Source organism: Bubalus bubalis, chromosome 6 (assembly GCF_019923935.1).
Source record: "Bubalus bubalis isolate 160015118507 breed Murrah chromosome 6, NDDB_SH_1, whole genome shotgun sequence".
Classification (NCBI taxonomy): Eukaryota; Metazoa; Chordata; class Mammalia; order Artiodactyla; family Bovidae; genus Bubalus; species Bubalus bubalis.
In genome coordinates this window covers 54,876,905-54,889,472 of record NC_059162.1, presented here as the reverse complement: position 1 = coordinate 54,889,472, position 12,568 = coordinate 54,876,905, and the positions used below count along the sequence as shown (strand labels likewise).

The 12,568-nt window shown below is 36.1% G+C and overlaps 1 protein-coding gene across 2 annotated transcripts in view; it reads left to right on the top strand.

Annotated features, from left to right (window-relative positions):
- The window catches only part of PKN2 (protein kinase N2), a 133,233-nt gene that overhangs the window by 77,242 nt on the left and 43,423 nt on the right, over positions 1 to 12,568 (top strand). For both annotated transcript variants that reach the window (XM_025288336.3, XM_025288335.3), the window contains exons 4-6: positions 357 to 474; positions 859 to 1,004; positions 1,090 to 1,303. In XM_025288336.3, the coding sequence (XP_025144121.2) occupies positions 357 to 474; positions 859 to 1,004; positions 1,090 to 1,303 (478 nt within the window). The remainder of the gene's footprint in view (positions 1 to 356; positions 475 to 858; positions 1,005 to 1,089; positions 1,304 to 12,568) is intronic.

The following is a 12,568-nucleotide window of genomic DNA, read 5'->3' as shown; positions in this document are numbered from 1 at the left end:
TAAAATGGTAAGTTTTTTGTGATTCAGTGTTACCGGAACTTGAATGAGAAGAAGGACATTATTTCACTTAATTCAGGCCCTTTCTTGAAGTCTTGAGACATATAACAGAAGTTTATTCAGTAAAACTAACTCCCAAGCTTTTAACTAATGGAATTGTTTTTCTTATTTTCCATCCGATCAGTTTGATAGTTTTTGAAAGTAAATGTATCTACAAGTATATATATTATAGTGCTCAGAAATATATTCTTTTGACCTTTGTTTTTCACTTGCTGGTATCATTTGATGTTAATTAGAAGTTATAAAAATGTTTTATTTGTCTGTGTTTCTGCTTACCTTTTCAAACTTACTTTTCATAGGATCGGAAACTCCATGGCACAGCTCAGCAGCTGCTCCAAGACAGCAAGACAAAAATAGAAGTGATACGAATGCAGATTCTTCAAGCAGTCCAGACCAATGAATTGGCTTTTGATAATGGTGATGGAACAGATAAAATTGTCATTTCTTACCATTATGGGCATATATAGTACTAAATTAATTTTATATAGGAAAGAAGTGGTGGTTCAGAATTAGGGAGGAAAGAGGCATACTGTTTTTTATCTTGAGTTTTTATCTTTGAGTTTGGGTGGCAAAAATAAAAGATTGTGTATTTTAACATTGTGTCTGTTAAGTGTTTATTTACTTCAGTGTTTATTGATTTTTAAGTACTAACTTTTCTTTTAGTATAAGGATTATTGATTTTTAAGTACTAACTTTTCTTTTAGTATAAGGATTACTTTGTTTTTCTTGAGTTTTAGTCACTATGTATTAGAAAGTCAAATAAATGGTTCAATTAAGTTTTTTTTTTTTCCCCTTCTTTAGCCAAACCTGTCATAAGTCCTCTTGAACTTCGAATGGAAGAATTAAGGCATCATTTTAGGATAGAGTTTGCAGTAGCAGAAGGTGCAAAGAATGTAATGAAATTACTTGGCTCAGGAAAAGTGACAGACAGAAAAGCACTTTCAGAGGTAATTTTAAATAAAAATTTTAGCTTAATAAATACTCAAAGAATATAATTATTTAAATGATAATGTTATCTTTTCCCTATGTAAGGCTCAAGCAAGATTTAATGAATCAAGTCAGAAGTTGGACCTTTTGAAGTATTCATTAGAGCAGAGATTAAATGAACTTCCCAAGAATCATCCCAAAAGCAGTATTATTATTGAGGAGCTTTCACTTGTTGCATCACCAACACTAAGTCCACGTCAAAGTATGATATCTACCCAAAACCAATATAGTACCCTGTCCAAACCAGCAGCACTAACAGGTATGTAGCATATATCTTCCTGATTTTTTTCATGCGTTTTAAGTCTATATTTGGTTCTGATTTAATAATAATGAATAAAAATGTGTTTATACAATTTTTAAGTATTGTGGTAAGATAGAACAGAATTTATTACTTTAACCATTTTAAAATAATGGTTAATAACATTTTAATAATAACCAGATAATGGTTAATAATATTTAATAATATTTTAAAATAATCAGAATTCATAGGCATTTAGTATATCCACACTAATTGAACAACTCTAACCGGTTTCTGGTTCTGGGATATCTTCATCACTCCAAAAGGAAACCCAGCACCCATTAAGTAGTCATTCCCAATTCCCCCTTTGCCCTCAACCCCTAGCAGTCAAAGTTGATTTTCTGTGTCTATAAATTTGTCTATTATAGATGTTTCTTATAAATAGAATTTTATAATTTGTGTCTTTCTTTGTCTGATTTCTTTCATTTTTCTGTACTGTTTTCAAGGTTCATTCTTGTTATAACATGTATCAATACTATATTCGTTTTTATAGCTAAATATTCTGTTGTACAGGTATATGTCTGATTTTATTTATCTGTTCATTAATTGATGGACGTTTGGGTTATTTCCACCTTTTGACTACTGTGAATAGTGTTTCTGTGAATTTTTGTTTACAGGTTTTTGTTTGAACACCTATTTTCAGTTATTTTTAGAATATACCTAGATGTATAATTACCAGGTCATATGGAAATCTTATGTTTATATTTTTGAGGGACCATCAAACTATTTTCCATAGGGGCTTCATCATTTTACATTTCCAACAGCAAAGCATGAGGGTTCCCATTTCTCTGCATTCTCCTCAACAACACTTGTTACAGTAAGTCTCCTAGATACAAACATGTTCATAAGTCCAATTGTTCATAAGTCTAACAAAGTTAGCCTAGGTTACCAAACACAGTCAGTTGTATAATGCTGTACTGTAATAGGTTTATAATGCTTTTCACACAAATAATACATAAAAAAACAAAACATTTTTAATCTTATAGTACCTTGAGAAGTACAGTCGTGCAGTACAACAGTTGACATACAGGGACTGGCATCAAGTGAACAGGCAAGAGAAGATACTGAGTGGAGGAGGGAAAGGGTGTGTGAGATGGTAGAGCTGAAGGATTGTCAGCAATAGGAGATGGAAGACAAGCTGCTATTTCACTTACGCCTCATGTTGATGGCACAGGTTCTGGTTCTTTGCTGGATTCAGTTCTATCTAGCTCCTTGAAAAAATGATTCAGTGATGTTTGTTTATGCTCAGCTCTCGGTCATGTGCAAATCTTTGCGGCCTGATCAGCTGTAGCCTGTCAGGCTCCTCTGGCCAAGCCAGTGTCTGGTTAGTAGCTCTTTTCTTTTCTCCTCATAGATGACACCATAGCACAGGATTGCATTCTGAATGGTTGTTGCAACCTTTCGTGTACTGTTCTATGTTCAAGTCCTGGCCTCAATAACTAATAGTGCCTCCTCACATAAAGAAAATCCCCTTGCCATTTCCTGCAGCATGAGTCTCTTTGGTTCTTCAGTTACTTCTTCTTCCTCCTATCTCTGTCCTTTCTCTGGGCCTCCAATTCCAATAGGTCTTCATTAGTAAGCTCCTCATATGGAACAACAAGTTCAGTGAAGTCATCCTCTTGCAGATTTAGCTTAAAATAATGATACTGTGCTACTGTACTCTATATAGTGTGTGCATGCTAAGTCACTTCAGTCATGTCCAGCTCTTTGTGACCCTATGGACTGTAGCCTGCCAGGTTCCTCTGTCCATGAGATTCTCCAGGCAAGAATACTGGAGTGGTTTGCCATTCCCTCCTCCAGGGAATCTTCCCAACCCAGGGATTGAACCCACATCTCCTATGTTTCCTACATTGGCAGGCAGATTCTTTACCACTAGTGCCACCTGGGAAGCCACTCTATACAATACGGGTACAGAAAAATCACAGTCACTTGTAGAGGATGCCTACACATGACGGTATACCCCAAACGCGTGAGCTAACTTATATGAACATGACTGGACATGAACACATGTTCACATCTTGGAAAGTTCTCAACTTGAAGGTTCATTTGTGGAGAATTTACTGGACTTTTCCTTTTTTTTTTTTAATTACTGCCATCTTAGCTTCATTTTTGAAAGTGTGGTAGTGGTAGCAAAGTCTCCAACTATTTTTGTAGATTTGCTTGTTTTTCCTTCCAGTTATATAAATTTTTGGTTCATATGTTTTCAGGCTCTGTTGTTCAGTGCATATATGTTTATAATTTTTATATCTTTAAATGGATTGACTATTTTGTCAAAATATAATATCCTTTTTCTACTGTAACAATTTTGGATTTAAAGTAGTCTATCTGATGTTAGTGTAGCCATTCTAGCTCTCTTTTGGTTACTGTTTACACTGAGTATCTTTTTATGTTCTTTCTCTTTCAATTGATATATGTCTTTGGTTCTAAAATGAGTCTTTTTTAGACAGCATATAATTTTGTCACGGTTTGGGTTTGTTTATTTTAATCCATTCTGTCAGTCTCTGCCTTTATTTTGAACAGTTTAATCCATATATGTTTAAGATAATTACTGATAAGGTGCAGTGCAATTCTGATGCTGACTACCCAGAGTTAGGTCAGATTTCGTAGGTTTATGGCACAGTCCCCCACAAGACTGCCTTCACTTCAGACACAAGCTGCAAGCTTGGGGTTTCCCCAACCACTCACACTTCTGACCAACTGGCTAGAAATTTAGGGGTTCCTACTACCACCTCAGACAAAGTAATTCCATGGAACAAGTCACAGAACTCAGGAAAGCTCTATATTTATAAGTAAAATTTTATTATAAAGGCTACAAATTAAAACCAAAGAAGAGACACTTAGGGAGAGATCTGGCAGTTTCCCTGCTGTCAGTATGCATCACCCTCACAGAACATCAATTTCTGTTTTTAGCCAGTAATCTCACTTTAGCTCTGAGTATTTAGAATTTTTATTGTGGCTTTATTAGTGGGTTGGCGAAAGGGTTTGTTTGTTTTTTTCCGTAAGTTGGCTCTAGTAGTACTTAATTGTCTTTAACTTCATTGGAAAAAATTTTGTTGGATTGTATTGTGACAGCTGTCATATCAGCATGCATTTTTTAAAAACTTGTCAAAATTAATGAATTTTTGTGTAGCCATTTTAATATTGAAGGGGGCAGGAAAGAAGTAACATTTTAGCATATTATGCTTTATTATTTCAAGAAAGGTAAAAATAACAACTGAAACACGAAAAAGAAAAAATTTGTGCAGTGTATAGAGAAGGTGCTGTGACTGATGGAATGTGTCAGAAGTGGTTTGATAAATTTTGTGCTGGAGATTTCTCACTGGATGATGCTACATGGTGGGGTAGACCAGTTGAAGTTAATAGCAATCAGATCAAGACATTGTTTGAGATCAGTCAATAGTATACTATGCAGGAGACAGCCGACACACTCAAAATATCCAAATCAAGCATTGAAAATAATTTCCACCAGTTTAGCTATGTTAATCACTTTGATGTTTGGGTTCCACATAAATTAACCCTTCTGGTCTACATTTCTGCATGCGATTCTCTACTTAAATGTAACAAAAACATTCTGTTTTTAAAACAAATTGTGATGGGCAATGAAAAGTGGATACTGTACAATAATATGGAATGGAAGAGATCATGGAACAAGTGAAATGAACCACCACTAACCACACCAGAGGCCAGTCTTACTCATAAGAAGATAATATTGTATAAATGGTAGGATTGAACTCTTTCCAGAAAACCAAACATTTAATTCCATCAAATAGTGCTCTCAGTTAGACCAACTGAAGGAAGCACTCAATGACAAGCATCCAGAATTAGTCAACAGAAAATGCATTATCTTCCATCAGGATAGCCTAAGACCACATATGTCTTTGATGACCAGGCAAAAAACTTGGCTGGGAGGTTCTGATTCATCTGCCTTATTCCCCAGACATTGCACCTTCAGATGTCCATTTACTTCAGTCTTTACAAAATTCTCTTAATGGAAAAAAATTTCAATTCCCTAGAAGACTGTAAAAGACATCTGGAACAGTTCTTTAAAAGATAAAAAAATTTTGGAAAGATGGAATTATGAAGTTGACTGAAAATTGGCACAAGGTGGTAAAACAAAACAGTGAATATGTTGTTGAGTGAAGTTCTTGGTGAAAATGAAAAATGTGTCTTTTATTTTTACTGATAAAAAAACCAAAGGAACTTCTTGGCCAACCTAATACATAGGAGCGAGTGATTGAATCATTGGCCACTTGATTGAAATCAGTCTCTAGACCCTGACCTTTTCCGACTTTTCCTGACTGATATGTGGGTCAAAACATGAGCTCTCTAACCATATAGTTGGTCTTTGTGCTATAGCCAGCCCCCATTCTGGAACTATGCACAGGCCTACTGTGAGTCATTTTGTTAGCATAAATTCACATGTGGTCTGAGGAGTCCACCGTGAATAACAAAGATACTGCTCTTACTAGGGAACTGACAAGGGTTTAGAAGATCCCTCTTAAGAACCAGGGAAATAAACCAGCCAAATTCATTATTATGGAACCAAAAGGCTTACTTCTACCATTTTGCTATTTGTTTTCTGTAAGTCTTAATCTTTTTTTCTGAATTCTTTTGCTTTCTTTTATGTTTGGTTAATATCCTAAATTTATAACAGTAGGTCACAAAAACTCTGCTCCTATACATCTGTGCATCCTCATCATTATATTTTTGTTGACATAGATTATGTCTTTATGCACTGTGTGCCCATTTGATTAGATTGTATTATATATTATACTACAATTATTGTTTTATCCATGTCTTTTAAGTCATAAAGTAAACACGGAGTTACAAACCGAAAATATATTAATAGTGATACTGGCTTTTTAATTTACCTATGTAGTTAGTTTTACTGATGCTATTTTTTTTTCTATGATTTCAAGTTACTGTCTAGTGTTCTCTTTCATTTCAGTCTGGATGATTTCTTTTAGTATTTCTTCTAGGAAGATCTGCTAGTGATAAGCTCCCTTAACTGTTGCTTATTCTAGCATCTTTTATTTCCTTCATTTTTTGAAGGTTAGTTTTGCATATATAGCATTCTTGGTTGACAGGCTTTTTCTTTCAGCATTCTAAAAATATCATCCCAGCCCCTCCTGGCTTTTATGCTATCTGATAAAGAATCAACTTTTAATCTTATTGAGGATTTTTGGTAACTAATGATTTGCTTCTCTCTTGCTGCCTTGAAGATTCCCCTTTTTGTCTCTGGTTTTTCACAATTTGATTATAATGCATCTCAAAATGGTGATTTCTTTTGAGTTTATTCTACTTGGATTCTTTGAGCTTCTTGATGTGTAGATTCATGTCATTCATCAAATTTGGGATGCCTGTGCGTGTGTGTGTGTGTGTGTGTGTGTTTATTGCTTACTTTAGAGATTCACATATGCATATTGAACTTAATACAATCTGTGATCATAGTATATACTCTCTTCCAAATTAGTTGCTGACCCTTGAGTAACACAGGCTAGGGATGCCAGGCCTCTGCAGTCACAAATCTGTATATAACTTCAATCAACACCCACATGTCTTCAGACTCAACCAACTGTGGATCATAGAGCACTATGGTTAAGTATTTAGTGAAAAAAATTCACATGTAAGTGGACTTGCTCGGTTCAAAGCCATGTTGTTCATTTCCAGTGTATATCTTCTAGTTTTGTTTTTACTTTAAAGAGCAAAAACTTTAAAGGTATAGGTGATCCATGTTTGGTTGAATTAGTGCATATGGGATTACAGATATGGAAAACCTACTATGAAGTTACATGCACATTTTTGACTGTGCAAATGGTCAGTGTCCCTAACACCCACATTGTTCAAGGGTCAACAAAGTATTTTTTTCAAAAAACAAAACAAAGCATTGTCCTTTATATCTAGTGACTCATTATTCTTTCTGCTCTTGTTGTACTTGAAATTTTCTGTTAAAATTTTTCTGTAGCCTGTAGTCCTTTTTTAGCATTTATTGTAGTAAACATGTGCTAGAGTCTAATTTTTCTCTTCACAATAACATCCTTCATTCCCCAACATTGAATTTCCTTCATTTATTTTTCCCTTTCTTTTCCTAAGACTGCACTTTGAATTCAGGTATCTTTAAGTTTTCTGATTTTAAAGCCTGCTCAAATATGGTGTTGAACAACTCTAGTAAACTTTAAAAATTTCAATTAGTGTACTTTCCAGCTCCAGGATTTCTATTTGGTTCTTATTTATAAATTCTATGTCTTTATTAATATTCCCTATTTGTTGAAATACTATTCTCCTTTTTCCCTTTTGGTTTCTTTTAGGTCTTTGACCACATGTAAGCTTTGACCATTTGTAAGACAGTTGGTATAGTCAATCCAACTACTACTTTGTGTAGTAAATCCAATGTTTTGACTTCCTTAGGGATGGAGAAGGAAATGGGAACCCACTCCAGTGTTCTTGCCTGGAGAATCCCAGGGATGGGGGAGCCTGGTGGGCTGCAGCCTATGGGGTCGCACAGAGTTGGACATGACTGAAGCAACTTAGCAGCAGCAGCAGCAGCAGGGATAGTTTCTGTGAATTTCTACTTTTCTTGTGAATTGGCCATACTCTCTTATTTATGTGCTTGCCTCATAATTTTTTATTGAAAGCTGGATATGGTGAATATTATTTGTAACTCTGGAATATAGTCCCATTTTCTATAATTTCTTATTGCTGTTTGACACACGATGTAGTTGTTTAGTGACTTTGTAATTATGTGTGGTCACTGAAGTCTGCATTAAGTTATTAGTCAACTAGTGTTTTGACAGACATTTTTTTTTAATGCCTGCAGGTAGAAAGAAAAATTTGCCTTATGTTTGCAGCTGAATTCTTTGTTTGTGTGCCAAGGCATACTTTCAGCATTCATCCAAGCATTTCATAATTCTGCCTTTTCTTGTACAGAGCTTGAATATCAGCCCGATGTGAAAGCTTAGTGCCTTCTTAGATCTCTTCTGAGGATGTCTGCTTTTGCAGCTAGTCTTCTGGTTTTCCAGTAACATGTAGAAACATTGCAGAACTCTTATTCCCTAAAACAGCTTACTTCCTATCTCCCGCCCCCCTAAGACTATAGGATGTCTCTTAAATAATATAGACAACTGATATCCTTTGCTCCAGGCTTCATTTGCCTTTCAATGCCTTGTACTTAGCTGTTTCTCTGCTTTGAAAGATTTCTTAGTTAGGTGAAAGAAAGGTAAACCTTTTCCGTTAGTCCTCCAGGGAGTCTCTCTGAAGAGGTCAAAGCAGCCATCCAGCGTTCTTTGAGAATGTAGTCTTCTGTGCTCCCTCTGGCACCAAGAACCTGTATCAGAAATATAGCCTGCTATCTTCAGGACTACTGGGCTTCCCTCGTGGCTCAGTTGTAAAGAATCTGCCAGCAGTGCAGAAGACACTGGAGCCGTGCTTTTGGTCCCTGGGTCAGGAAGATCCCCTGGAGGAGGGAGGGCAAGGCAACCAACTCCAGCATTCTTACCTGGAAAATCACATAGACAGAGAAGCCTGACAGGCTACAATCCATAGGGTAGCAAAGAATTGGACATGATTTGAAGTGACTGAGCACAGACACCATCATCAGGGCTATCACCAAGCCATTGGGGTTGGGGAGAGGAGAGATGAAGCAGAGATACATTAAAATGCCCCAAAGCTTTCCTACCAAGTGTTCATTGCATTTTTTGATCAAGCATTTGCTTGGTTGCAGTAAACCTATGACTGTTTCCCAGATTTCTGGTAGCATTTATTCTAACCAGTTTTCCTGGTTTTGTTTGTTTTCCTGTGTTTCTGTAAAGAAATTGCCTTTAAGGTTTGCTACCCTACCATTTTCTTACCATTACCTACAGAGATTTTTATGGCCCATGTGAATATGACATTTTGGATACACAGGCCTTCCCCATCCCCAAGAATCCTTAAATTATCAATATGAATGTCAACAGGGGCTTTACCTTAAAAATAACGTCATTAAATATTTTGAGGATATGAAAGTGTTCTTCAGAATTGCACAGGATACTGTCACATTCTAGTAGCTTTGGATATCATTATCAGTTTTATATTATGGCAGACTTCTACATTAAATCTTGAAGGACAAATTTATAGTTGGACAGTGCTGTTACTACTATTAAGATCACTCTAAAGCTTCAGTTACCAAATTGAGTTCCTAAATTTGTGGTACCTTGGGATACCAAGTGAATTCACAAGTTACCCTGGGATGCCAAGTGAATTTTCCTTCACTGCTATATTAATAAATACTATAGGAAAATCAATATGGAATAGAAAATAATAGTGGCACTTTTCAATCTAATTCCAAAGTTTGATAAATTGTACAGTGCCCAGTAGGTACACATATCTCATTAGGAAGTGATCATGGTTATTTAAGAATGAAATATGATTACTTTTCAGTATATTTTTTTCAAATAGTTATTAATTTGTTATAATATCCTACAAAACAGAACTGTTCAGTGTATCATTTAGACTACTAGCACAATGAAAAAGTTGAGATACTAGGCTACTATGAAACAGAAAAGTTTGGAAGCCTCTGGCCCAAACTTTCTATTGTATTTTAAATGTTTAAAGTATTTATTGTTTAAAGCATTTATCTTATGAGGTATCACCTCGCACTGGTAAGAATGCCCATCATCAAAAAATCTGCAGACAGTAAATGCTGGAGAGAGTGTGGAGAAAGGGAACCCTCTACACTGTCGTGGGAATGTAAACTGGTATAGCCACTGTGGAGAACAGCATGGAGGTTCCTTAAAAACTTAACAGTAGATACCATATGATCCAGCAGTCCCATTCCTGGGCATATATCTGGAAAAAAAACCATAATTTGAAAAGATTCATGCACCCCAGTGTTTATTGCAGTACTATTTACAATAACCAAGACATGGAAACAAGCTAACTATCCATCAACAGAGGAATGAATAAAGATGTGTTACATATAAACAAAAGAACAGACTTTTGGACTCTGGGAGAAGGCGAGGGTAGAATGATTTGAGAGAATAGCATTGAAACATGTATATTATCATATGTGAAATAGATCACCAGTTCAGGTTTGATGCATGGACAGGGTGCTCAGGGCTAGTACATTGGGATGACCCTGAGGGATGGGATGGGGAGGGAGGTGGGATGGGGGTTCAGGATGGGGAACACATGTACACCCATGGCTGATTCATGTCAATGTATGGCAAAAACCACTACAATATTGTAAAGTAATTAGCCACCAATTAAAATAAATAATTTAAATTTGAAAAAGTAAAAAAAATGTGTTACATATAAATAATGGAATGTTAGTCAGCCATATAAAAGAAGAAAATAATTCCATCTGCAGTGACATGGATTGACCTAGAGATTGTCATGTGCATGCCTGTGTGCTCAGTTGTGTCCAACAACTGTAGCCCGCCAGGCTTCTCTGTCCATGGAATTCTCCAGGCAAGAATGCTGGAGTGGGTTGCCATTTCCTACTCCAGGGAATCTTCCCAACCCAGGGGTTGAACCTGCATCTCTTGGGTCTCCTGAATTGGCAGACAGATTCTTTACTACTGCGCCACCTGGGAAGGCCATAGACTATCATACTGAGTGAGAAAAGCAAATATATGACATTGCATATGTGGAATCTAAAAAACAGGGTACAAATGAACTTACCTATCAACACAAAACAGAAATAGAGTTACCAGTATAGAAAACAAACTTATGGTTACCAGGGAGTAAGGTGGGGCTAGGGATATTGGGAGATTGAGATTGACATATATACACTACTGTGTTTAAAATAGATAATTAATAAGGACCTATTGTATATAACACAGGGAACTCTACTCAATACTCTGTAATGACCTATATTGGAAAAGAATCCACAAAAGAGTGGATATTTGTATACGTACAATGATTGACTTTGCTGAACACCTGAAGCTAGCAGAACATTGTAAATCAACTATACTCCAATAAAAAATTTTAAAAGTAAATAAAGCATTTATCTTTCCAACCACATCCTCTATAACTCGTATCACACATCTTTTGTCACAATCTGATTTGTGTACAGTGCCTATTAAATGTCTTTGACTTATTATATGTCTCCTTTTTTAAAAATCAAAACTGGAATATAGACCTGTGAAGAACAAAGACTTTGTCATCTACCTACGTGTACTCTTAATCCCCATCACAGGGTACTACTTTATACATTCATTTCAGTTCAGTTCAGTCGCTCAGTTGTGTCCGACTCTTTGTGACCCCATGAATCGCAGCACGCCAGGCCTCCCTGTCCATCGCCAACTCCCGGAGTTCACTCAGACTCATGTCCATCGAGTCAGTGATGCCATCCAGCCATCTCATCCTCTGTCATCCCCTTCTCCTCCTGCCCACAGTCCCTCCCAGCATCAGAGTCTTTTCCAATGAGTCAACTCTTCGCATGAGGTGGCCAAAGTACTGGAGTTTCAGCTTTAGCATCATTCCTTCCAAAGAACACCCAGGACTGATCTCCTTTAGGATGGACTTGTTGGATCTCCTTGCAGTCCAAGGGACTCTCAAGAGTCTTCTCCAACACCACAGTTAAAAAGCATCAATTCTTCAGTGCTCAGCCTTCTTCACAGTCCAACTCTCACATCCATACATGACCACTGGAAAAACCATAGCCTTGACTAGATGGACCTTTGTTGGCAAAGTAATACATTCAGTAGATACTTGGTAAATATTATTTGATAATAAGACAGGGACTGTACTTAAGTTTCCCCACCTAATGGCTCAAGACTAAACATAATATTCAAAACTTAAGAAAGATTCACTGGTTAAAATATAGTTGCTAAAGTCTTTTTAGAAAAGTAATAAAGCTACATTTTAGAAAATCAGCTTGTGTGACTGGAAATTATTTTCCTTTTCTAGTCTAGATGGTGCCTCTTCCTAACTCTTTAACCTTTTTTTAGTCGAGCCTAAAAGGAAGTATCTTAAGATATTTTGGTTTTTTAAAAAATTCCTTTAATTATCTACTGTACTTTAAATTTGGAATTAACTAGAAAGAGAAATAGTAGTGGTATTAATAAAGGATTAGACATGATAAAGGATTAGTCTAGATAAGTAGTTGGAGTATTTACTGCCCTGACTTTTTACTGCATGCTATTATTTATGGTTTGTCTCATTTACACTTGTTTCTTTTGCAGTGCTATGCTTATAATACTGAAATTTACAAATTACTTTGATACAAAGTATGATTGAATTTTTTAG